General features: G+C 41.7%; 1 protein-coding gene across 1 annotated transcript in view; it reads left to right on the plus strand.

Moving 5' to 3' along the window:
- CDH13 (cadherin 13) overlaps positions 1 to 27,764 on the plus strand; it is a 1,108,439-nt gene that overhangs the window by 640,795 nt on the left and 439,880 nt on the right. The window contains exon 5 of the mRNA XM_023226862.2: positions 22,054 to 22,198. Within this exon, the coding sequence (XP_023082630.1) occupies positions 22,054 to 22,198 (145 nt within the window). The remainder of the gene's footprint in view (positions 1 to 22,053; positions 22,199 to 27,764) is intronic.

Here is a 27,764-nt window from a genome sequence, read left to right on the forward strand (position 1 = left end):
TCTTTCTTTCTTTCTTTCTTTCTTTCTTTCTTTCTTTCTTTCTTTCTCTCTTTCTCTCTTTCTTTCTTTCTTTCTTTCTTCTTTTATTTACTTATTATTTTTTTGAGGGAGTTTCACTCTTGTTGCCCAAGCTGGAGTACAGTGGTGCTATCTTGGCTCATTGCAACCTCCGCCCAGCCTCCCGGGTTCAAGTGATTCTCCTGCCTCAGCCTCCTGATTAGCTGGGATTACAGGTGCCCGCCATAACACCCTGCTAACTTTTGTATTTTTAGTAGAGATAGGGTTTTGTCATGTTGGCCAGGCTGGTCTCAAACTCCTGACCTCAGTTCATCCGTGCACCTCGGCCTCGCAAAGTGCTGGGATTACAGGCGTGAGTCACCACGCCTGGCCGAAGACCTCTCTACCTTTAACCCCTGGTAAAAAAACAAAACAAAAAACAACCAACAACAACAACAACGAGAACATTTTATTTTCTACCCGTCTGAATAAGCAGAAGTTTTCTTCACCATCATTCCATGCAAAAAGTGACCGCCATAGTGGAAGCCATCACACTCTCCCTGCACGCACCCCTCTAAAAGATTCTTCACTAGCCCGTCCAGTTTCCGCTTGTTCCTCTTTAGTACATTCTTTCTACACGTTTCAGAAGGATCTTCGAAAATTCAAATCTGAGATAGTTATTCCCTCACCACCCTTCCCTACCTCCTGACCACTTAGAGGTTTTATTTTTAACAGCCTTATTAAGATATAATTCACAAACCACCCAATTCACACCTTGAAAGTATACAATTCAATGGTTTTTAGTATATTCACAGTCATGCAACCATCACCACAGTTTTTTTTTTCTTCTTCTTCTTCTTTTATTTTTTTGAGGCGGAGTCTCACTCTGTCACCCAGGCTGGACTGCGATGGCGCGACCTCAGCTCACTGCAACTTCTGCCTCCCAGGTACAAGCAATTCCTTGACTCAGCCTCCTGAGTATCTGGGATGACAGGTGCCTGCCACCATGCCCAGCTGAGTTTTGTGTTTCTGTAGAGACAGGGTTTCACCATCACGGTCAAGCTAGTCTGAACTCCTGACCTTGTGGTCCACCTGCCTTGGCCTCACAAACTGCTGGGATTACAGGCGCGAGCCACCGCTCCCAGCCTCCATGGTCAGTTTTAGAACACTGTCTTCACCTCAAAAGAAACCCCATCACTCTTGAAAGTAGCACCCAACACCCCCTCTTCCCTATCTCTAAACAACCACTAATCTGCTGCTTGTCTCTATAGATGTGTCTGTTCTAAACATTTTAAATGAAAGGAATCATACAATACTTGCCCTTCCAGTTCTGGCTTCTTTGACTTAGCAGGATGTTTCCCAGGTTCCCCTATGTTGTAGGTGGTGTCAGAACTTCATTCCATTTTATAGCTGAGTAGTATTCCGCTGTGTGAGTATATCACATTTTGTTTCTCCATTCATTCATTGATGGGCAGTTGGGTTGTTTCTACCCTTTGACTATTATGAATAATGCAACTCTAAAATGCTGCGTAAGTGTTTTGTGTTTGGGGACATATGTTTTTACTTCTCTTGGTTTTTTGTCTAGGAGTGGAACTGCTGCGTCGTGTCATGTGCTAACTCTATGCTGAACTATTAGAGGAACTGCCAGACTATTTTCCAATTTTAAGGCTGTCAAGTTGCCCTTAGGAAAGAGACCAAAATGCTTAACATTGTTTATAGGGCCCCACCTGACTTGGCCCCACTCACCTCTTCAGGCCCAGCCCATGTCACCCTCCCCACTTCTGTCATTCTACTTGGTCCCCCTGGATTTTGTGCAGTTTTTCAAGGTACAGGCATTTGCTAAGGCTCTTTGCCTCCTCTTCCCCATGAATTTCCATCAGACAGACCTTCTCTGAACAGCCTTCACCCGCAATCTAAATGGGATCTCCTTATTATATTCTTCCATGTTTCATAAGTTCTTCAGTGATTCTTATTTAATTCCACTAAATCGTGGATCTAGATGAGTTTAAGAAATCTTAAGACTGTTTTTTGATTATTACAAACCAAGGGTCTCACACTGAACTTGAGCTACAATGGGGGCACCATACATATCTGTTGAATGAATAAATAACTGAGTGGGGAGGGAGGGAGAGAAATTAGTTTAAGAGGACTCAGGTTGCCACGTTGGGTTGAAATCTATATGAAGGTTGACATTTCACCCCAAATATTTTACTGCTTCCTCCTTTTTCACTGAGTAATATAGCATATGGGTTGGAAAACATTTTCTGTAAAGGGCCAGATAATACGTGCTTTAGACTTTGCGAGTCATGCAGACCCTTTCTGCCGTTACTCACTTCTGCTTTTCTAGCACGAAAGAAGCCGTAGACAGTAGATACATGAAGGAGTGTAGCTTTCTTTTAATACTTTGTTCACAAAATCAAGCAGCAGCCTCGATGTGGCCTGTGAACCATAACTTGACAACCTCTATTCTAGAGTACTTTGATACTTGATACCTTCACACTCTCTGTTTTTCTCTCCCCAGAATCCCATATTTCCTTCCACTTTGTTCTCCTAGAAGATTCTTCTAGGGGAACAAATACCTTATTCAGAAAAATTTCCTTGACCTGCAAAACGGAATTAAATACGCTGTATCTCATCACTGAATGAGACACATTCTTATGTTGCTGCATGTCTTTGGTTGTGTTAAATTAATTGAATGTGGAGTTGCTTATAGAGCGAAGTCCACAATGTCTCCTCTTCTCCTGCAGCACCAAATACAGGATATGCTCGGTAAATGCTAAATTGAAAGAGAAAAAAGAGAAGGTGATGTGAACCAAATGGATTATCTATACAAAGTACGCAGGCAAGCAGATGATAGAATAAAGACTTTAAAATAGAGGGAAGGAGAAATTAGTCATCTGAATTGAGAGCAATACTGGAACACGGTATTGGGGATAAGCCCAGTGTCAGTGTTCGGGGTCTCGGTCTTTTATTCTTTCTAGAACATGAGATTGTTTCCTCTTTTTAAGCAGAATTTTTCACCAGACAACAACAAGAAGTTACTTTATTCTTCCTGGAAATTTCTTAGCAGCAATGCCTCTGCCAACATGCACCATACCCTTACTCTTTCTATCCCATCCCTAGCTTCTCTCTTACCTGGGGCAAATTCTATGAGGAGTAGCATAAATCATTAGTATTTGAAGGTTTGGAGAAACCACATTGTCTTTGCAGTAATGATTCAGTACCATGGACACCACCACATGGTGGTTTTTGGTGTTTTTAAAACTTTTGAATGAGAATATTCTTCTGAACTCTATGGGAGTACCAATATTTGTTTATGTGTGACCTACAAAAATGGCAGGACTATATGGTTCAACCTAACAAAATTCAGAAGAGAAGAGAAATGTCTCATAAATTATCAGTGAGACACTTTGCCTAGTAGTAGCATGCTTGCTGTGCCTTTTGCTGCACAACCTAGGTGGTGGGTAGGACTATATTTACACTTTCTCTCTGCATAGCCCAGAAACGTACAGAAGGGATGTTATGAGTAAAAGAACAAGTCACTAAGACACTTTAATTCTGGGCTGGCCAGGACACTTAAGAAAGCTGGATGACACTGTGCCAGGAGAGTCTAGAGGTCCCATAACAAAGCCAAATGCAGGCTGATTGTTATGTGCCCTGTCTGTACTCCTAAGCCCAAAACCTGTGCATCAGTCTGCAGTAGGGGCATGTAGCCAAAGGAGAGAAAATGGTGCAATCTGTGTTAAGTCCAGAAGAAACTAACAGAATGCATCTCATCAGGCCACAGTCTTGTCTGGCTGCTTAAGACCTCCTTTGTGCACCAGTGAAAGAAAAGCTGTTGAGCTAGGGTTGTAAGAATGGTAGAGGGATTTGTGTAAGAAATATGAGTCTATTTCTATGAGTTGTATTGTGTCATTTATAAAGGCAGGGACAGATGGAATCACTTTGGTGAGCTAGAATTTGTATTAAGTTCTACTTGCTTTATTTTCCTTCATTTAAATATGCTTATTAGTAATATGTGTGTCAGGACAAAATCGTATGCTATCATTCACTGCCAAACAATGAAAATATTTTTGCACACTTTTGAGAGTTACAATAACTTCACTGAGCTTGGTTTCTTCCTTTGAAACAAGCAGACAAGCCTTTGCTGAATCTTTAATGCATTGTCTTTTGGCTGGGTTCATTCACCCTCAGGGAATTCTCAAAAGACAAGTGTCATTTCTTTCTTGTCTATTGATCTGTCCTCCAGAAAAAAAGGACTTCTTTGTAAACTCAAAGCCCGTAGCTAATTCATTGTTCATTTGTTACATTTATTGAAAATCTACTATCTGAAAGGCACTTGTTCTATTGTGCTGTGGAAACAAAACAGGCAAATTCCTAGTTGTTGAGAGCTTACATTCTAGTAGGCATTACAGACCAAAAAATGACTGTTCAGTAGGCCTGTAGCAATAAGAGCCATGAAAACACTCTTGGGTTTAAGGATGGGCAATGAGAAGGAGTTACTCTTTTTGATCAAGAAGTCAAGAAAGGTTTCTGTTTTGAGGACAGACTTGAATGAAATGAGGGAGCAAGCTGTGAAAACTCTTTGGAAAATAAAAGTCTTATAGGTGAGGGAACAGTGTCTACAAAGACCCCGAAATAAAAATTAAGACCTCTTGGTCAGGCGCAGTAGCAGGGGCTCACGCCTGTAATCCCAGCACTTTGGGAGGCCGAGGAGGACGGATCATGAGGTCAGGAGATCGAGACCATCCTGGCTAACATGGTGAAACCCCGTCTGTACTAAAAATACAAAAAAAATTAGCCAAGCGTAATGGCACGTGCCTATAGTCCTAGCTACTCAGGAGGCTGAGGCAGGAGAATGGCATGAACCCGGGAGGCAGAGCTTGCAGTGAGCTGGGATCACGCCACTGCACTCCGGCCTGGGTGACAGTGTGAGACTTCATGTCAAAAACAAAACAAAACATTAAGACCTCTTTTGTGCACAAGTGAAAGAAAAGATGTTGAGCTAGGGTTGTAAGAATGCCAGAGGGATTTATACAAGAAATATGAGTCCACGCTTGGAATCTCAGCTGTTTTCTAGTTCTCAGAATTGATGAGTGAGATTACAAGTGAAGCTTCAGAGAGAAATAAAAATTAACTTGGCTATCTTGCAGAACACCAAGAAGGAATATGTGGTTGAACTAGATTGATTCTGGGGAGAGTGAAATGATCAAAGTTATATCCAAGGTTCACGTCAGGACCTTGCAAGCCACAGTGAGAAATTAGAAGACAATTGACGTAGGCTGATTGGAAAGTAGAAGACTGAAAGGCCCAATTTACATATTCGAAGATCGTGTGGAAATCTGTGTGGTGAATAGAGTGTGGGGACAAGAGCAGAAAGAGCAACTCAGAAACAATTTATCAACGTGGGTAAGAGATGGTGTCTTGGCAGAGAAGGTAACCAGCAGAGAGTGAGAGATGGTGAGATTCAGGTGGTAGCTTGAAGATACAGCTGATGGAAGCAGCTGATGGAATGGATGTGTATAAGGAGCATTAGGCACCCTGTTAGCAGGCTTTAGGCTTCTTTGACTCAGGCGTTGTACCAACATTTACCTAGTAGCTAATTTTGATTCCTCTCTCACAAAGACAGTATCTTAGTTTGAAATGCTTAAGAAAAAAAAAAATGTGCCTGATCCAAGGGGGAAATAGAGATCCACACTAGCAGGGATGAAAGGAAGGTGGTTGTGATTATTTGTGCTGCTCATTTCCATGAAGATCTTGTTCACAGTAAGCAAGTTTGTCAAACCTGTGCCTAGGTAGTCAAAGGTAGTCAAATTTCCCTAACCAGGGATAGTCTCTTGTGAGCATTAGCACCTTCCATTCAGTAATAAAATGATGCACCTTGAGCTTCCCCAAAGCACAAATCTGTGGGCCACTGCATCAGAATTATGTGGGATGACTTAAATCACAGATGCTGGAGAACCTACTAAACCCTTGTGGTTGAATTTCAGAAATCTGCGTTCTTGTAGTTTTCAGATGAATCCCATGCAAATTAAAGGGTTTCTTGTTTTGTTTTGTTTTGTTTTGTTTTGTTTTGTTTTTGAGACAGAGTCTGGCTCTGTTGCCCGGGCTGGAGTGCAGTGGCACAATCTCAGCTCACTGCAGCCTCCGCCTCCCAGGTTCAAGTGATTCTCCCGACTCGGCCTCATGAGTAGCTGGGACTACAGGCAAGTGCCAACACACATAGCTAATTTTTGTATTTTTTTTTAGTAGAGACGGGGTTTTGCCATGTTGGCCAGGCTGGTCTCGAACTCCTGACCTCAGGAGATCTGGCCACCTTGACCTCCCAAAGTGCTGGGATTACAGGCATCAAATTCAAGCATTTTGATTGTGATTAAAAACACATAAAATTGATCATAACAGATCTCCAGAACCTTTTCATTTTGCTCATCTGAAACTCTATAGCTCCCTTTTCCCCTCTTTCTGTCTCCTTGAGAACCACCATTCTCCTTTCTATTTCTGGGAATTTGATTACTTTAGAGACCTCATATAAGTGGAATCATACAGTATTTGTCTTTTTGTGACTGGCTTTATTTCAGTTAATATAATGTCTTCAAGGTCCATTTCTGTTGTAGCATGTATCCAAATTTCCTCTGTTTTGAAGACTGAAGAGTGTTTCTATTGAATGTGTGTACCACATTTTGATTATCCATTCATCTGTTGATGGACATTTGGGTTGTTTCTACCTTTTAACCATTGTGAATAGTACTGCTGTGGACATGGATGTGCAAATATATCGTTAAGACCCTGCTTTCAAATCTTTTGGGTGTATATCCAGAAATGGGATACAAATTAAAGATTTAAAAGCATTGCCCTCAAATACAAGAGATTCTTGTAGAAAAGGAATTGTTTCGTATCTTCACTGTGGTGGTGGATATAAGAACCTGCACATGTAATAAAATTACATATAACTAAATGCACACATACACATGTAAACACACACACACGCATGCACACACACAAGTGCAAGTAAAACTGAGGAAATCTAGATACCAGAATTGTATAAATGCCAATATCCTGCTTGTGATTCTGTCCTATAGTTTTGTAAGATGTTTCCACTGGGGAAACTAGAAAAAGAGCACATAGTTTCTTGCTGTATTGTTTCTTACACTGCACGTGAATAAAAAATGATCTCAAAACAAGTTGCCCTTGAGGTTAGAGTGTGCCACTGCAAGAGGGGACCCATCTGGAAGGGCAAAGAATTATTGGCATTATTCCAAAGGAGAAACTGGAGCAGGATTGAGGCCACCCCAAAGAGCTAAGTGAACTCTGGGTCCCAAGGGGCATGGCAGCCCCAACCCCAGACAGTAGGACCAATGTGGCACACATAGGGAAATAGCAGAAAAACAGAGTCCGTCCAGCTCAGTGCTGAATCCCCAGAATGTGGGCCTGGAGCTGGCACTGACCACCTTCCTCAGATTGCACTGGTCCTGGGAATGGGGTGGCATGGGGTCCATGACCTCAGCCCAATCCACTCCTCATATGGAGGTTGGAACAGAGGACTTGGCCCCATGTGCCCTATGCTTCCTCTTAATTCCGAATGAGTTTCAGATTCCTGCAGGCAGCATCGGCAACATGTAAAAGACGCTTCTTAGATGCTTGAGACTGTAAACCCTTATGAGGAACATAACACAATGGGATGTTTCTCTTTCTTTATGCAAAATTTAAGGATACTGATGGATAGTATTTATTTAATGATTGCTATGTGGCAGGTGTCTTGCTAAATGCTTTACAAATATTTATTTTCTGTGAGATGGTTCCTGTTCTTCCATCTTAAAGATGAGGAAATTGAGATTCTGGGAAGGTAACTGAGTACCTTAAACAATCACAGAGCCGGTAAGGGATGGACTTGGGACTTAAAGTCCAGTCTCCCTGAATCTAAAACCCACATTTGGAATCTCAGCTGTTTTCTAGTTCTCAGAATTTATGTGTGAGATTAAAAGTGAAGCTTCAGGGAAGAAGCAGACAGTGGTAAGAGCGACGGTTCCGAAAATAAAGCTGAGGAGACCAAGTTCTGTCAGGTGCACTGAGACTCTTTTTATAATCCCAAAACTATAGAACTGTAAAGACTAGAAAAGCCAGCCACACTCTGTATGCTACTCTAATACCGATGATGTCCTATATACTTAATGTTTGTTTCTTTCTCATTAATCATCAGTGCTGAGAGATGTTGCATGTCTTAGTGTTTAACAGCTACCCATAGTTCCCCATTTGTAATACACTGTAGTCAATTTGTACTCACTGCCTAACAAGTTACAATCTTAAAATAAACTTTGATTTCTTTTTTTAACTTTGAAATTAACACATGCCTAGAAAAATCTAGGAAGTATAGCAAAGCAAAGAAAAATCACTTCAATAAAAACACTGTTAATATTTTAGCATAATCTTAATAGTGGAATGCCTTTATTTTTCAAAAATTGCAATATGTATACATTATTTTTAGTCAGAATTTGTACTTCATAACATGTGTGCTATACCGTTAATATATTTTTACATTCTCTAAACTGTGTCCGCAATGCAGTGTTCTACTTTCTGCAGATACCATAATTTATTTCATCAATCTATTATAACATTGTGTTGATTGTAGCTTTTACTATTTTTAAGCAATATTGCAATGAGTATACATGTTGCTACATACATGCACACACACACACATACACATGCACACATCGGGCTAAATTTCTACAAGTGAAAATTTCAAAGCTTGTGATGGGTATTAACAAATTGTATTTCGGAAAGATTTTTTAATGTAATTGATAATATATGAGAATTTATTTCCTCATAAGTCTGTCAAACACTATGAATTTTTTCAAAGTACGGTAGTAACTTTATAAATTATTTCATTTAATTTTTTTTTGCTTTTTTTGTTTTCTTCTTTTGCTAATTGCTGTTCTTTCCCAACTGATTTTAGCCAACTCTTTGTATACTCCAGATAATAGCCTCTGTTGTATGTGATACAAATATTTTTCACAGTTTTCCGTTTATCTTCATATATTTTAGTTGTTGTAAAACCTGCATTTCAGTAGTTTAATCTGTCAGTAATTCACACAACAAATTAGGGCTGTAATACTGGCTTTAAAAGACCTTACCCCCTCTATTACATAAATATTCAATGATTTTATTCCTCCTACTACTTTAATCCATCTGGAATTCATTAGACTATACTTTAAATTTGTACGTATCAACCCTAATTTTTTAAAGAACATCATGTTTGATGAAACACATTTTAACACTTATTTAACAAAATAACTTTATAAAGTTAAAAAAAAAAAAGTATTGCATCTATTTCTATTCCTCTGAATTTCACATTAGGAAAGGAAAAAGGTCATGTAAAAATACAATCCCCAGTAATTTTTCTCTGCTGACTTTGTTTTCTAAAGTATTACATTTCTCATCTTTCCGCAAAAATCCCCTTAACCCTTGTACATATCCTTAATAGATCTGGCATAATTCCATCATCCGTGAGTTATATAAATTCTACTTGAACCAATTAAAATTTTCAGTCTGTGTTACCTCTTGAGGCAGAGGATATTCACTAGGACTTTTCTCAAGCAGCTTACATAAAAATTATTTTTAATATCTGCATAGATTTCTTCCACATAATTAAAGTTACTTCAAAAGTTAAATGTTTAAGAATGCCCTCAAAGTCTAGTGTGATTGTGAGCATGCATACACATAAGAAAAAATGTTTTCATTATGTTTGAAAAAAGAAAAAATTTTAAGTAAAATTTGAAATTAACAAAGGAAATACTGTAGCTCTAAGCAGAGCAAGATTTTCAAAGAACATTTAATAACAGTATCAAGATCTTTAATTAATAACCTAACAAGTAGGAAACTTTTATCCCCACTTTGATCGTTTTTAGAAGGAGATATAAACACGACATCCAGTCTGTCAAGGAGGGGGGGGTTACTCACAGAGCTGTATAAATGAAGGTGGAGGAATGTTACAAAGGACTTAAAATGTCCTTTCCCTGGGAACTCTCTAGGAGTTGGTCTATAATGACATTTAACTTGAATAAGTGAAATAAAGCTAAGAAAAATAACTTGAAATGAAAGTTATTGGTGTCAAAGAGAAACCTGGATTACGTAGCAGAAAAGCAATTTCAAAGGGGTAATGGCTGACCAATCGGAATTGAATCTAGGATACTGTATCCACATTTGCAGATTTCTACATAAAGATCTCCTGGGAATGCATGATTTCCCTACGTAGCGGGGGTGTCCTGCAGGGATGATTGGGCACCTCTCTCAGATTGCCCAGCCTCCCCCTGCTCTTCTGGGAGACTACCAGGGTGTTGCTCGTTGAACTGACTTTGAAATCTTAACCTGTGGTGTGGCCCTGGCTGGTGGTGATGTTGCCAGGAAGTTGGCATGCCAAGGTCACCATACTCCCCCTAAGGTCTAACAAAGCTTTGTTTAGTATTTCTACATGGTGGGAATTTGTGTGTACATATGCTCATTTATCTTTTTATTTCTTTAACAATAAAACCGAGAATGGTATTCTAAACACCATATGTTGCAATGGTACAAACTAAAACCTGGAAAGCTAAAGTTTCTTAGTAAGAGAGCATGACCACATGACCCAGTTTGCCCAGGACAGCTTTGGTTTGCACCTGTTGTTTTGGCCTCATTGTTAATGGTACCTACTTTTATTCTAAGAAGATTCTGGTTTGGACAATAAATTATGTGACCACTGTATTAATATCCTATGGTTGCTGAATAAATTACCACACAGTGACTCAAAACAATACACATCTTATCTTGCAGCTCTGTAAGCTGAGAATCCAACATGTGTCAGGGCTAAAATCAAGGTGTCCGCAGGGCTGCCTTCACTCCTGGAAGCTCTAGGGGAAAATCCATTTCCTTGTCTTGTCTAGTTTCTAGAGGCCACCCACATTCCTCGCCTCATGGTACCTTTCTCCATCCTTAAAGCTAGCAACAGCTGGTCACATCCTTCTCATATCCCATCACTCTGCCCTTCGCTTCTTCCTCCCTCTTAAGGACTTGTGATTCCATCAGGCCCAGTGAGATGTCATATAATTCAGGCTACTATCTATCTGTCTGTCTTTCTCCCTCTCTCCCTCTCTCTTTCCCCCCCCCCCCCCCCTCCCCCCCCCCCCCCCCTTCTCTCCCTCTCTTCTCCACACAGGATCTCCCTCTGTCACTGTTAGGCAGGAAAGTAGACCCAACATGGCGGCGTTACCTGGCGTAGCAGGCCTTTTGTTAAAGACTCCCTTCACCCTTGTACACACCCGCAGACTTACATGCGTCAGAGTTCTGGCTGGGCAGCCACACTCCCCCATGACCTGCAGCTCACCTGCATTCCACAAGTTCGTAAACAGCAGTTTCGGTTAACAGTTTCCAAAGACCCCTTCCTCATGACCCTTATTCAACTCCTGCCCTAGTAGTTTCAAGACCCCCCAGGCCCTATTTGCACAACCAGCTTCCCTACCTCTCGGGCTATAAAAAGCCCCTACCCTCCTCCTCAGCGCGACTTCCTCGGCCCGCACCTTTGGACCAAGGAACCTCGCCTGCGAGTCCTGATAAAGGCTATTCTCACTGCCATTTGCCTTGTGTCTTTGTTCCTGGTTTGGCTCTAGCCTCAGTTTACCTTTACAGTCATCTAGGCTAGAGTGCAGTGGTACAGTCACAGCTCACTGCAGCTTCAACCTTCCAGGCCCAAGTGATTCTCTTACCTCAGCCTCCTGAGTAGCTGGGACTACAGGCATGCATGCACCGCCACTCCTGGCTAGTTTAAAAAAAAAAAATTGCAGAGATGGCAGTCTCCCCATGTTGCTCAGGCTGGTCTCAAACTCCTGGGTTCAATCAGTCCTCCCGCCTCAGCCTCCCAAAGTGCTGGGATTACAGGCATGAGCCACAACACCTGGCCCAATCTCTATTTTAAAGCTGGCAGATCACCAGCCTTAATTCCATTGGCAGCCTTGATTTGGAAGGTGGAGAGAATATGAAAATTGTAGACTGAAACATAATGAAAAGATTTATCAATACATCTTTGTTTAAGGCACCAAATTATAGAAAGGATACCTGGAAAGAGTATTCTTACCCACACATCGTGATGACCTAATTGGACCATGAGTGTATTCTCATCTAAATCTGCCTACCAAGTCTGTACATGAATTGATAATATATTAATATGTAAGGACTCAGGTGGAAAAAGTAAGGGCAATGTAAGTGTCACATTAATAAAATGGGTTAGGATTAGTTTGATCATTTCCTTTCTTATCACAACAAACATTGTATCCATGGTGGAAAGTATCACTTAAAAAATCTTCCAACTATGCTCAACCTTTCGAGATCATCTGTTATAAATAAACAATATAGCATATTGATACAAAAATCTTTGTGGGCTTATTTCCATGGAATCTGCAGATTTTTGTTTAAGCTTTGAACATCTCTGAGGTTCTTGAGACATACTTTCAAACTGCCTTCCAGGAAGATTGTATCAAGTTGAGATTCCACTACAGTGATACTTGTGTTTGTGTCACTGCACCCTTAACAATCATTGGCTTTTATCTTTACTTCATCTGGGGGCAAATGCTGGCATGTTATTTTTCATGTGCATTTCACGGTTTTGTGTGAGTCAGACACACACACACAGTTCCTGTGTCTGAACTTAAAGTCATGTTTAGCTGGAGAGATGGCAGTGTTAAGCCTTGTACATCTCTGCTTGCATGCAGTTAGCTTCCAATGATCATTTTACATTTCTAGAATTGCAGTTATATTCTATTACAAGATATTTGGAGTGAGCATGGTGGCTCACACCTGTAATCTCAGCACTTTGGGAGCCTGAGGTGGGTGGATCACCTGAGGTCAGGAGTTTGAGACCAGCCTGACAAACATGGCGAAACCCCATCTCTGCTAAAAATACAAAAATTTGCTAGGGGTAGTGGTACATGCCTGTAATCACAGCTACTCAGGAGGCTGAGACAGGAGAATCACTTGAATCTGGGAGGCAGAAGTTGTAGTGAGCCAAGATCGCGCCACTGTACTCCAGCCTGGGCGACAGGGCGAGACTCAGCGAGACTCCATCTAAAAAAAAAAAAAAAAAGAAAAGAAAAGCTATTTGGAATGAAAGGAATGAGATTCCTTTTTGTTTGTGACTTATAAACGGGTTCCAATAGAAGTTTCTGATGAGGTATTCCAGAGATAATGGCAGTGGCACCATCTATGCTGAAAGACGTTTCAGTGCCCCAGAGAGGTAACTTGGAGGGAAAATACTCATTGGGGTGAGAGATATTTTGCCTGTCTGCAAAACAGAAAGTGAGTCACATTGTGTTAGAGATGTAGCTACTGTGTGTTCTTGATTCTGTGTGATTTGAAAACTTACAACTGAAAATCCTGTGCACACACAATCCACTGATCGAATATTGAACTATATCATCTCACAAAAGCTCTGTGTGTGTGTGTGTGTGCGTTTTGCTTTATTTGCATATTTTGCCCAAAGAAGAATCATCAGAGTTAAAGAAATCATCAAAGTGTTTTCCAGATCATTTCTCTTCAGAATGACTCACAAGGCCATGGACTGTGTGTGTCATGCTTTGTTTCTGATTCCGCTGATCTAGATTTTGCATGTGTTGCTTGCGTCATCTCATATTACAAAAAATATTGGCTTTTAAGAGCCAGCTTCTGCATTTTGGCCTTCACCCAAAAAACCTTGTAGCACATTTTGTTTTTAATCAGTACATCCTTTTGGGTAAGATCTCAGTGTCAAATCTTGTCGGACTCAATTGTGTCTTTCATGGCGGAAGATGAGAGGATGACTCAAACAAAGGGCAAGGTGTTAATACTTCACCATGAAACTGAAGGCCACACATGCTTTGTCATTTGGTTCATTATGTTCTTGCATTTCTTAAGGGATTCTTTTCAAAGCATTTTATGTACAGCCAATTCCTATTATAATGGTGAATTAATTGGCTTGAAGAGTCATTGCAAAATACTGTGACTTGATGGTTCACATTCTTAGTGGATACCTCCCCACCCAACCCCCAACGGTATGGACAGAGAATAGAGAAACCCAGGTGCTGGGATGCCAGGAAGGGTGGACAACAGGACCCTAAACTCAAGGCTAAAACTGTTCTCCAGCTTAGCTTCCCTTCTGGTTCCTGTGGGTTTTCCTTACCTCTTCCTCCATTTCAAGAGTCGAGTCCCTTTTTTCCTCCCATTCTCAGGACTCAGAAGATCAGGGGTAACAACCTAGTACCCATCTAGCACGCCCCCGTGAAGGAGAGCAAATATTCAGGCAGTGTCTTAGTGTCTCCACCCTTGGAGAAAGTATTTTTGCTTTAAACAAATTCGAGGTGTGTTGCATCCTCTGTCTCTCTCGCCATATTATTCATTGTTGTCATTTGAGAATTAAATTGGTAAGCACACTTCGTTTTTTTTTTTTTTTTTTTTTTTTTTTTTTTTTTTTTTTTTTTTTTTTGCTTTTCAGAAAGTATGTAGCATCCCCGAAGGAACTCTGTGGGAGCTAGGCTGATACTATAAAATTTCCCAGCCTTTAGTTTGTGGCGGGGTGCTACATAATACACAGTGGCTCATTGTGTGGTTAAATGTGTAGCTTCATGTGTATTAATAAAAATATATGAGAAACTCATTAAACTCCTCAATTCATGGATGATTTTGCCACAGATGAGGCAAGAGTAAAAAACAGCAATCAATGTAAAGCAAAGTTGCTAAGTAAATAGCTTAGTAAAGATAATAAAACAAAAAAAAGGTAAGGGAGTCCATGCAAAAACATTCAGCAAGTGTGAGCACAGTGAGGGGAATGTGAATATTACAGTCGGACCTACGTTTGAATTCAGGCTGATGACATATCAGCTTCGGCACCATGGACCAGGTACTTAAATTTCTTTGCTGCCATGAGTATTTCTTCAGATTGTTTTAAGCCAAATGAGACAATGCAAAAAAGGCCAGACCTGTATTGGACACCAAATCAATGTTAGTCCTCTTCTTTTTTAAACAACCAAGTAATCAGTTTAATGTACTCTGATATTGTTTACCACTGGGATTCTTGTTCATCAATTAAGACTACAGAGTCCACCAGCCTACAGTCCGTGGAGTTAGACCAACTGTCAGCTCTGATATGCCAGAGATGGAGAGAAAGGACAGATGGCCAGAGCACAGGCCAAAACTTTGGATTCCAGTCTCTTAAAGAGGTATTGCCTCTTCCAAAGAGGGCTCTCTGCAATCAATACCACATCAGCTGCCTGTCTTGCACGAGGCCGTCACTCGTGTCCATGTGAAGAGACAACCAGACAGGGTTTGTGTGAGCAATAAAGCTTTTTAATCACCTGAGTCCAGGTGGGCTGAGTCCGAAAAAAGAGTCAGCAAAGGGAGATAGGGGTGGGGCCGTTTTATAGGGTTTGGGTAGGTAAAGGAAAATTACAGTCAAAGGGGGTTGTTCTCTGGCAGGTAGTGGTGGGGGGTCACAGGGTGCTCAGTGGGGGAGCTTTTGAGCCAGGATGAGCCAGGAAAAGGAATTTCACAAGGTAATGTTATCAGTTAAGGCAGGAACAGGCCATTTTCACTTCTTTTGTGATGGAATGTCATTAGTTAAGGCAGGAACCGGCCATCTGGATGTGTACGTGCAGGTCACAGGGGATATGATGGCTTCGCTTCCACTCAGAGGCCTGACATAGGCATTGGGTCCAGGCTTCAGGATTTGTTAATAAGCTCCTGTCCTCATGGGGCCAGACAGAGAGACAGATGTAAATTGGATTATCACACCAATAGGTAATAACATACGGGAAGTGTTACAAAGGAAGGAGGCTGATGCCGTGGGAATGTAAGCCAGGGACACTCTAGCTGTTCTGGAGGAGTAAGGCAGGATCTTCTTGATATTTGGGCCGAGATCTGAAGGATGAATAGCGGCAGCAAGGAAGCGTAGGTAGGAAACCCATGCTTGGTAGGAGGGTTGTATGTAAAAATACCTGCGGGAAAGAATGTGATGAGTTGGAAGAACTAAAAAAAGATGAGTGTAACGGGATAATAAGGAACAAGAGGGATTCCTTGTAACATGAAATGAGTTTGAGGAAGTGGGCTGGAGCCAGATTATAGAAAGACTTGTCAAAGCAAAGGCATTTGCTGTTTTTCCTAAGAGTGATGAGAAACCATTGAAAGGTATCCAATATAGGGTGACATAAATAAAAATTGACAAAGACACCCTGGAAGCCCTATAGAAAACAGACTGTGGCAGGCAGTCGTGGCTGGGCAGGAAGACCTACAGGGTGCCTTGCACAGCAGCCCTGGTGAGAAGTGACAGCATCTAATCTCAAGGAGTGTTGAGGGGGATGGAGAGAAGAGGGGACATTCAGGAAGAGAAACAATGATGTGGGCAGGATGTGTTGATGAGTGGCTGGGGATAGAAGAGAAGGTTTCATCTGAGGAAGAGAATGACTTGTGAGTTTCTTCTTCCTTGATCCCTGGGAGGGGGTCATCCTCTGGACAATATTTAGAGCAAAATGATAAATGTGCAACTATATTTATCATACTCTCTGGCTGCGAAAAAATTCTTGCCACTAATAATGTCAACAATATTTTAATTAAGTTATTATAAGTGTAAAATAGTTTTGCTCTCTCCAGGAAAGGATAAAGCTGGGCCTCTGAAAACTGGGGAGTAATATTTGGGTTCAGACTGGGTACTAGCTTTGTATCAGACACTTTCGTGTGTTATTTTACTTCATCTGCACCAAGATACTACAAAGTCGCCATGGTAGGTTCTTATTAATAACACAAAAACCAGGATATGGAAAGGTGCATGGCCTGCTCAGAGCCCGGATTGGGTGTGTCAGCAAGATTCAATATCAGGTCTCCTGAATCTGGGTCCATTGCTGTTTCCAGAGCTCCTTAAAGCCCTCCACTCAGGCTTTCACAGATGTCCCCCACCTCCAGCAATTCTCCCCTCCACCTCTCCCACCAGTGCTGGTAGCATCTGGATCTGCCTCCCATGATCAGCCAAGCTTTCCTAAGTGTGGGCAGGAAACCACTAGCACCAGAATCTCTCAAAGTGCTGGTTTAAACATAAATTCCTAAAGAATCTGACTTTTTACCCACAGGCCCCCTAATGATAAAGCTGAATGAGTTACTCCCCACTGGGATATTTCATCTCAATGGAGGAAAACAATTCTGTTGTGGGCCAAAAATCACACGAAGGCTAAAGAAATGCAGGGCCCCCCAACACTCATTACCATCCTCTGTGAGCTTTCCCATCTCTGGGACCTCCCCATTTTACTTGGTTTTCTGCAATGTTTCAATTTTCAATTAGTAACCAATTCCCTTCTACCTGTTTTGTATTTGACAGCTTCTCAAAAAGTGATCAGACAAAATAGGATTTTTAAGCATTCAGCATGCACAGTTGAAGATTAGAAGGAGATTGGAAAAAATTGATGTTTATGGGAAATGTATGTGTATGTGTATGCTTGTATGTGTGTGCTGTGTCTGTGGTATGTGTATATATGTCTGCCTGCATCTGAGTGTGTGTGTGTGTGCACGCGTGCACACGCGTGCGCATGCTTCTCCAGATAGGCCTGCAGACAACACGTGTCTTCCTGGCCTGTGTACTCGGGAGTGATGAATGAGTCCAAGAGCCACACAGTGAAATTCCTAGCAGGTGGCAAGACTCAGCCTCCTGTTTGGAGCTTATTTATTTTCCTATAGCTGAACCTGGGAATACAGTTCCCAAATTTCACAAGACTGTTGAATTTCCATCTCCAAACCCTGTGTCTCAGTACAACATCACTCAAACAGTAATGTGCACCAGAATTCTCTAGAAACAATGTTAAAATGAGTGGGTTTCCTAAGTAGGTTCTAGGCAGGACTGAGGAGCCTGCATTTCTAACCAGCTCCTGGGGGATGTCACTGCTGTTAGTACCTCTGAATAGCAAGGTACTAGAACACACAGCACAGACAGTGGCCAGACACGTCGTTGCTTGGAGTTCAGGCTACCTCCTATGGAATCAGTTGTTAAATCCTGCGACATTGGACAACTGTTTCTAGCTGCCATTTATTGATTGCCCCTCTCATCTGGTTCCACAGTGGACTATTTTTTGTTTATATCACACCTTCTTATTCCCATGCAGGTTAACGATTGAATCCAAGAATAGAAATTCTCTTGTCTGAGGGGGTGGCCTTGAAGTAGGCAGTGAGGGGGCTGGATGGTTTCCATCTCCTTTAAGCAAGTATTTCATTGCCTTCTGCCATGGCTACCTATTTGTTTTTCTCACGGTAGCTTTCTACCAAGTGGTATCTTACTTCCAACATAAAGAACAAGCATCAGAATGCCTGTCTTTGAATGCATATGAGCTTGTTTTGTTTTTAGAACCCAAACATAGCCACTTGAATCTATCATGTAATTCAAAGGAAACAAGCTTTGTTCCAGTCTTTTCAAACTAAGGATTTGTGTGCTTTGGGTATTTCAATTAGGAAGAAAGAAGACAGACAAGAACGTAATTGAACATTTATTCTCTGATACTGGAGGACGTGCTGGAATTTAAGAGCCTGACTTCAGAAAGTTTGGCATTTGCTAACTGTGGGTCTGACCTTCATATGAGAACAGTGATGAAAACTCATAGGAATGTCAGATTTTGTTACGGTATGTGATTAGGTGGATAAGGCTGTATTTACTAACAACTTCCTCATGCATATGCATGTGCTTAATTTTCATTCACATCATTAATAAGATGATTTTAAAACTACGTGAACCTCTATGTAAAACACAAACATTTCCTATTATATATTTTATTCAGTCTATTATGTTTTCCTCTGTTGGGAAGAAGCATGATATACTTCTTTCTCATCTCTGCCTTCCCAGGGACGCACAGGAAGAAAATGTCTTCATTCTTCACTTGGTTTAGATTGTTTTACGCAAAAAATCTTGTATGGATGTAAGCCTTAACCTGCTCCATTTGGAGCTGAGCAGAGCCCTAATTCTTTGACTTGATCTTATACCATTCCCCACTCTCAAATTAGTTCCAAGATCATTCTTACCTCAGAGTCTGCTGTTGCTATTCCTGCTGTCTAGAAATCATTTTCCATGTATTTTTGTATGGCTATCTCTTTCCACTTTCTTGTCATTCAAGCCTCAGCTGAAACATTCCCTCAGCAATATGGTTTTCTCCACCATTTATCTCAAATATGTGCCCCCTGCCCTCCCCCCACCCCCCACCATACACACACTTCTTCAATCATACTCTACCCAGTGATGGAAATGTTCTACATCCATGTTGTCTAATATGGTAGCTACTACCCACGTGTGACTATTGAGCACTCAAAACTTTCCTAGTTTGACTGGAGTACTGAGTTTTTTTCATTTTAAAATGTAAATTGCAATAGCCACATGCTGCTAGCAGCTACAGTATTTGATAGTGAAGCTTTCGTACTCAAACCTATCTCATGTCCTTCAAAGGCCTCATCTGTGACTGAAATTACCTTGTCCATATCTTTTTCTCTTGTTTATTGTCAGTCTCTCCATGCTAGGGTATCTTTCCTGATAACCACTGGATACCAGGGTGTTCAGCATGACGGCTGACATGTAGTGGGTCCTCAAATAATTCGTATTAAATTAACTTTAAGAAAATCCCACTTAACAGCACTTCACTGTTTTTAGAGAGCATTCCAAAGGTCTTGGCTTCTGTTGATACTATTGTCCTTTGAAAAGTCTGAGAGTCAAACTCTGAATAGTTTTGTATAATAAAATACCAATGGATTGTCTGTTTGCATAATTGGTTTTCTGAGATTCAGCTCCACATTTTGCATTCATCCTAATCCATGGTGTCTCCTTACTTCCTGTCTTTCTTTCCATTGTGTTTAGATGGATCTGTTGTCTGCCCTTTGCAGTTTCAGCATATTTGAATATTTGGCAAATGTGAATTCTGATTATCTATCCTACTTGTAACTTGTGATACTGGCCAAGTGTTACAGAATGTAGAATTTTAGGATTCAGATCCAAGATATTTGTTATCTTTAGGCACAGTGGTTTTTTTTGTTTGTTTGTTTGTTTGTTTGTTTGTTTTTGGTTGAGTTAAAGTCAAGTCCTTGGCTATTTTGGGAAGATGAAAAACCAGACCTATGTTATTGCATAAAATTGCCCCAAAGCTTTATTTTGATTGATTTCCTTTGTTAGCAGTATTCTCATAATAGCTTTAAAAAAACATAAAAGTATAGGATTTCACTCTCTGTGAGATCTCCTTTGTGTGCAGATATTAGGAGGCTCTGTTCACTTAATTTTTTCTTATTATTTTATCTGCCCCAGAAATCAAGTATGTATGTCTGCGTGTGAACTTGCTAGTAAAAGGATGAAGTAATGTTAAAAAAAAGAAAAAAAGAAAAAAATTATCTACCCACACATACCTGGTTTTGTTTTGCTCACTGCCTTCAAATTCTGTTCATATTTGTATGTCAAATATGCATGATGCACATGTTATTTTGTGTATTTTTACTCAATATTCTAAGTAGATCAGTAAAGTTTAAAAATTATTGTGTTGTAACATGTTGTGACACAAACATTCATTCAACTAGTTCACTTCTACTGGACATTCAGGCAGATGCCAGTGTGATTTTATTATGAGAAATAACAATGCAGTGAATCGTTCCAAATATGTAGTGCAAACTTATATAGGATCGGGAGTGGTATAAAAATAGTACAAAGTATGAGTCTTTCATGGTTTCTGTTGAATTTTGCCATGCCTTTGAAAAGGATTATACTGGTTTACAATACCGTCAGGTGGGATGTGACTGTACTGATTTATAACAAGAATGTTGATCTTTCATTTTTCTAAGTTGGGCTCGTTTTTGACAATAGTATTGATAATTGTAGCAACAATAGCAGCAGTTAATATTCTTGAGATATGTGACAGACCCCATATTAAATGCTTTAGAAATATTGTTTATAGTGGTTAAAAATGTGAGCTCTGGAGGCAGACTTCCCAAGGTCAAATCTGGACTCCACCATTTATCTCCTATTTGCTGTCATTCTGTCCTCCAAAAAAGGATCCAAAGGGTTATTATGAAAATCAAGTGAGATAATTTAGTATGAAACCAAAGAAAGCACTGGATAAGCGTTTGTTATTATTCCTAATAATGGGTGTTTTTTAAACCCCATTTACAGATGAGAAAACTGAGATCCAGTGTCTTGCTCAAAGTCACACAGATAGGGATGAGTTGTACTAGGATTCCAAATGCAGGTGCCCTTTTCTGACCAAAATACTCCTGTGCAGGAACCACCACTTATATCCAAGAAGTAGTATTACTCTTATCGCTGAGTGAAATCAAGGTTGAATTAAGCACAGAAAATGTGCATGTACGGTCCCTGTGATTCACTGGAAATGCCATGGCATAATTCTTTGTTTCCAAGACAAACAAAAAGGCTGTTTTTTTAATGCTGTCTTCTTCATTGAGATCTGAAAGTGGTTCCCTATGGAAGTGATTCGTGGTCTTGTGAAATCCTCTGAGATTGTAAAGAGCCTGGTAGGCAGGAATCCCAACATCTCATTCAGGCCCCTGCAAATTCTGAGTTCCTAGCTTTCCTGAGGAAAGCCCCCTACAAATACTGACCGATTTTCTTCTAAACGATTGCCATAAACTCTTTTGGTTACCTCTTAATGTACTTGGTTCACAACTGCTTAGTCAATTATTTTTATTAGCATAACATTCTTTTTAAGCATAATGATATTGGGAAAACAGAAATGATATAAGCATAATTTCTTGGCTATGACTGTTTATGTTTTGGGTTTTGTTTGTTTGTTTGTTTTAACTTTCTTTGCAGATTTGATGAATTAATTGTAAATTTCCCAAGGGGGATCTAAAGTGAACTGATCTTTGCCTTTTATTCTGGAATGTTTCATTTCTATTCTAGTCTCAGTGACTATCCATTGAGACCAAAGTTTCAATATTGCCAAGGGCTCATAAAATTGCTGATATAACCTACTTTCTCTAGAGAACTCTACTTCAGTTTTCATAATGAATTAATATCTTCTTTCTCCCCCAATCTCTTTGCTCAAATAGCTATTTGTGGAGACCACTGATGTCAATGGCAAAACTCTCGAGGGGCCGGTGCCTCTGGAAGTCATTGTGATTGATCAGAATGACAACCGACCGATCTTTCGGGAAGGCCCCTACATCGGCCACGTCATGGAAGGGTCACCCACAGGTATGTCACGTTGACTTACCTTTAGCATAATGGCTCAGAGAGAGGCACACGATGATCTTTGTGGATTCTAGGGACTGTCTTATGGCTGTTCCAACTTGTCAGCTTGTATCAACATTGACTTATTACTTTCCTGCATGGAAGCCAGGTTGGAAAGCTAAAGTGCAAAGCTTGACCAAGGTGTTGCAAGCTATGAAAATCTCTTTCATTGTCTCTGAAGATGATCCTCCAAGGATGACTGCCATCTAAGTCTCTAAGGCATGGCTAATGTTGGGCACCACGTAAATATCCAGCTTACCTTTTGGTCCAAGGTCCAAAGTCCAAGGCTAAACTTTGCGCTCTAGCAAGGCTTTGATGAGAATTGGGTCCTTGTTACAAACTCCTCAGTTATTTCTTTTCATAGTGCCCTTTTAATAAGAACTATTTTCGTAAAATAGGTAGGACTTTTTCCCTTCCCTTAGAAGATGTGCGTGAAGAAAGCTTTTGTCTTCAGTCAGAGGACCAAAAGGAAGATGTTTGATATCTCTCTCTGGAAATGCATGTGCCCACTGTTATAGAAGTCACTCAGGTTACTATAGAGCTCCTGCTATCTTTTCCCATGTTTATCCTTTCTATCAGGGATGGTTTTAGAATTTAGAGCTTCCTTTTTTGGCCCAATACGTACTAATTAAAGTATGCCATAGCCAGCAGCTGAAGTCACTCCTGAGTATAATACTTGAGAAAATGAAAGAATAAAACAGAGAAATTCCTCTTCAGCTGGACTTTGATTTTCAACTTTAAAATACACTCGAGTGAAAAAAAACCACCATATTAAGAGTGTCGTGTTGCTGTTCCTAGATTATGCCCAAATAAGTAAAACAGTGATTCATCAGACCAGACAGGAGATGAGAGCTGCTTTTACTATTTTTCCCCCTTTGCTGAATTGATGGGATCTATCAATGACATGTAGATACATGAAACTCTGGAAATGTTACCATGGTAACCTTCCCAGACAACCAGGTGAATAACTGTATGCAAGATGCCTAAAACCTCCCGTCAGCTTCAAGGAGCTGGGTCTTTATGCACTGCATCAGATCCCCCAAGGGCAAGATCGACCCTCTTCCTTCCCAGCTTTAAATACACTGTAGAAATGAGAGTGAATGCATTGCGTGTGTGCCAGAGGGTGTTTGAGGCGAGTGTTGGAGCCAGAGGAGCAATGACAGGTCTAGAGAGAAAGAGAGAGGGCAGGTGAAGGGAGGTCAGGTCATTTTAGGGCAGACAGTCCACGTGGCCCCTCTCTGTGAGCTGCTTTTGATGGAGAGATGGCTTCTGGTGAGAAACACCCTGGAATTTGGATTTGATGTTTACAGAAATCTTCTTAAACAAGCTGATGTGCAGAACACATTAGGAGAACCAATGAGGAAAGCGATTCGAGGCCAAAGTTTGAGCAGAACAGAAAAATGATTCCCAGTTGCTATCTGTGGTACCCGGGCCCTGTGAGTGAGTGACTAGAATTCAAATGGGCTGGAAAAGTGTTCTAAATGTAAATGACAGTGCTTACATTCGGTATGGCTGTGAGCTCGCACATGTCTTTGTATATTATGTGTATATATGATTAGACGGTGTCCAATTTTCCTCCCACTGTGCCTGTCCTTAAAGTTTAGAAAAGAATTTTAGATTTTATTGCTGTATATACATGTAATATTTTTTGAAGGAAGATAGAGTTCTTTATGCACACTGAATTTCTTAAATCACAGAGTTATTCAGTTAGGGACAGACACTTCTCCTGCAAAACATAAACCACCTCAGATATCTATTTAGGATTGGTATTATCCTGTAAAAATACATAAAGACTCAGGTGTCTGTATGGATTCATGGTTTTCTTTTTCAGCACCCTCTGGGTTGGACTGTAGAGCTCAAACTGAAATAGAATCAGTCAGATTTGGGATCCAGAATGTGGAAATGTTGCAAAAAACTTTCAAATAAAAAGCCACTTAGATTACTTAGGATCCTGTAAGAGAGTTGCAGGCAAGATGGCCCCTGAAGCATCCATGAGGCCAGTGGGGATCTGAGGAAGAAGACGGTATCCTCTTTCCAACCTCTTCTTCAATTTAAATCGTTTACAAGTAATGACAAACCCTAACTGGCTATAAAAATGATCGCCTCTTCTCTTCCCATCATGCTCTGCTCTTCTGTGGCTCGTAGGATCCCATGTGTTGTAGAAATTATTTGACACCCTCTGGGGTTGGGGGTGGTTGTGGGTGTAGGGGTGGGGTTTGGGGTGGGGTTTGGGGTGGGGGTGGGGGTAGGGGTAGGGGTGGGGGTTGGGTTGGGCTGGGGGTTGGGGTGGGGGTTGGGATGGGGCTTGGGGTGGAGTTTGGGGTTGGGGTGGGGGTTGGGGTGGGAATGGGGTTGGGGTGGTGGTGGGGGTAGGGGTGGGGTTTGGGGTGAAGTTTGGGGTGGGGGTGGGGGTTGGGGTGGGGGTTGGGGTTGGGGTGGAGGTTGGTGTGGGGGCTGGGGTGGAGGTTGGGGTGGGGGCTGGGGTGGAGGTTGGGGTGGGGGGCTGACTCTGGAAAGAGGTCCATGACTTTTCCATGCTCTCACAAATAAAAGATGGGAGTCAGTGCTTGGGAACCAACCTGCATAACCTACCTTCAGATCATGTGCTCTTTCAACTGTCCCACCGAATTCCTGGTGAAAACAGCCACCCGGTATCATACACTGAGTCAAGGACCCACTGTGTGCCAGCAGCCATATATGTACAACATAATTTCATCCATGATCCCACTTCCTGCCCTGGGAAGCAGATACCATATCCCTGTCTTACAGATGAGAAAACTGAAGGTCAAAGAGGCTCAGGAACTTGCCAAAGTTACTTGGCTGGAGAAAACACACAATTAGCGTCTATGTCTCCAGCTTCAAAATTTGGTGAATGGTTGCTTGTTTAGCTGGTAAGAGGCTGCCACCTGTGCCTCAATTCTCGCAAATTCTGGCCACATCTGCACGGGCATCCTACTCAAAAGACTAGTCCAGGTCTGTCTACAATAGGCCACATTTGTTCCCGGGCCTTGTGTGAGTTACAAGAAACCCAAGAGCCAGCCGGGTGTGGTGGCTCACACCTGTAATCACAGCACTTTGGGAGGCGGAGGTGTGTGGATCATGAGGTCAGGAGTTGGAGAGCAGCCTGGACAACACGGTGAAACCCCATTGCTACTAAAAATACAAAAATTAGCCAGATGCGGTGGTGGGCGCCTGTAATCCCTGCTACTCAGGAGGCTGAGGCAGAAGAATCACTTGAACCCAGGAGGTGGAAGTTGCAGTGAGCCAAGATGGCACCACTACACTCCAGCCTGGGTGATAGAGAAAGAAGACTCAACCTAGGAAAAAAAACCCAACAGCTACCTGACCCGTTGGGTCTGCTCTCTTGTTTCCATGTTTTATACCACAGACTCTGCAGGCCCAGCTTGTGCAGTTCTATCAGATGAACTGATTTAGATCCTGACAGAACATGACTGGTTCTTCTGATGAAATAGCCAGACCCATTGAATCACATCTAGGGTTCAACAGGGTTAAATGTTGAGGCCCTTGCCATCACTCACGTCACTTTTTGCTGCGCTCACATAACCAAAGACAGCTTCATGGGGCGCAGCCTTTGTGGCCTCACACAGCCCAGCGAACAGAAGGGTCCCATGCTCAGAAGGCCTGGGGCTTGGTTTAATGTTCTGCTGTCACCATCTTGAAATTCTTAATAATCATTGAACAAGGTGTCTGCATTTTCATTTTACACTGAGCTCCACAAGTTATGTGGCTGTTCCTGCTCACAGCATTGTAGCCTAGAGCTGTGTTTGATGCTCTGCTCAGCTATTTAACACGGTGAGACCTCAGGCAAGTTACTGAAACTTCTAGAAGCCTCTGCAAATGGGGATAGAATATAACAGTACCTACCTTAGAGAAGCATTATGTGAGGATTCAGTCAGACAATGTGCTTCACCCAGTGCTTAGGGAATAATAAATGTATAAGGAATGCTTCTGTATTGTTAACACTGCAATTATTACTTTTATTCTGGTAGTGTACCCTTTAGCAAAGGTAAAGCAAAGAGACACATAAGTCGTGTGAAGACAAATTCATCTTCCAGCAAACCACGCATCATTTTCATGTCCCCATGTGTTTCAGTGCCCTCAGCACCAATCTTTCACAAAGGAAGGTCACCCATATTTATCTGTATGTGCAGACAGGAGACGATTCCGGCTGCTCAGCGCTAAACTCCAGGGTATTGTTTTGGTGAATCATTCCTGGATGAAGGAAGATCAACAGAAAATAGTGGTCTTTGACTTTGCAGATCATGAGTTGTTTCTTTTGCAGAGCCACAGGCGTTGATTTATGGGGCCCAAGCCAAGGCTCTGGCTGCTCTGTGGGGGCAACCAGATCTCTGTGTGAGTCTGGTGTTTTCTGATGCCCAAGATATGGTGTTTGTGAGTAGGTGTTCATGAGTAGGGTGTAGAGGGTGAGAACGCTTGAAATTCCTGGAGGGCACTAATTCCAAGACCCCATCATGTCTTGTTGGCATCAATTTGTGGGTGTTTTGCCCTCCAGTGTTTTCCTGGGCACCTCTGAGAAGGGCTGACCATGAGGAATGGCAGGTCAGGCTCATGCGGAAGCAGGCTCTGAGATGAAGATTGAGGTCTGTGGTTTACCTGAGAGGTACAGGGACAGATACCAGGTAAGGTGAGGTATAGAAAAGAAAGTCAGACAACTTGAGGTGCATTCTTATTATAATTTTTGCGACAGAGTTTTGCTCTTGTTGGCCAGGCTGATGTGCAACGGTATGATCTCCGCTCACTGCAACCTCTGCCTCCTGGGTTGAAGCAATTCTCCTGCCTCAGCCTCCCAAGTAGCTGGGATTACAGACACCTGCCATCACGCCCAGCTAATTTTTGTATTTTTAGTAGAGATGGGGTTTCACCACATTGGCCAGGCTGGTCTTGAACTCCTGACTTCAGGTGATCTGCCCATCTTGGCCTCCCAAAGTGCTGGGATTACAGGTGTGAGTCACTGCGCCCAGCCCTTGAGGTGCTTTATTAAACCAGTTCCCAGAGTGTGCAACTACAGCTTTATCCTTTTGGGGGAGCTCTAGGAAATGACATTAAACACACACATTAGAGTTATCTCAGCTGAGGGGCCTGTAGCTGGGTTGTCTTCTCCCCCAAGCCTGATGATGAGACACTGGTTCAAAGCTGTCACCAAGGGGGGCTTTAATTTCCAGGCACTTGCAGCCAGCTGTGCACAAGGACAGCCTGGGATCCATCAGCTTGAATATCCTGTCCTCTTGAGGCCTTGGCCTTCCAATAAGTTCAGGAGCTGGCTGTAGGTTGTGTTCTTCTTCCTGGCTTTTAGCCACCCCAAATGGCAGCCAGGGCAGCTGGGAGAATGGCAGCCCCCACCCTGGACAGGTGGGGCAGCTTTGAGAAAGATAGGTGGTGAGATCTCATGGAAGGAAAGAATTAGCTCCCAAACTGCGTGACTGAGAAAGACGAATGTGGCATTTACCTAGAGGTGCACATTCTGAGTCCTGAAAGAGGCACATTGCTT

This window comes from Piliocolobus tephrosceles, chromosome 17, assembly GCF_002776525.5.
Source record: "Piliocolobus tephrosceles isolate RC106 chromosome 17, ASM277652v3, whole genome shotgun sequence".
NCBI lineage: Eukaryota > Metazoa > Chordata > Mammalia > Primates > Cercopithecidae > Piliocolobus > Piliocolobus tephrosceles.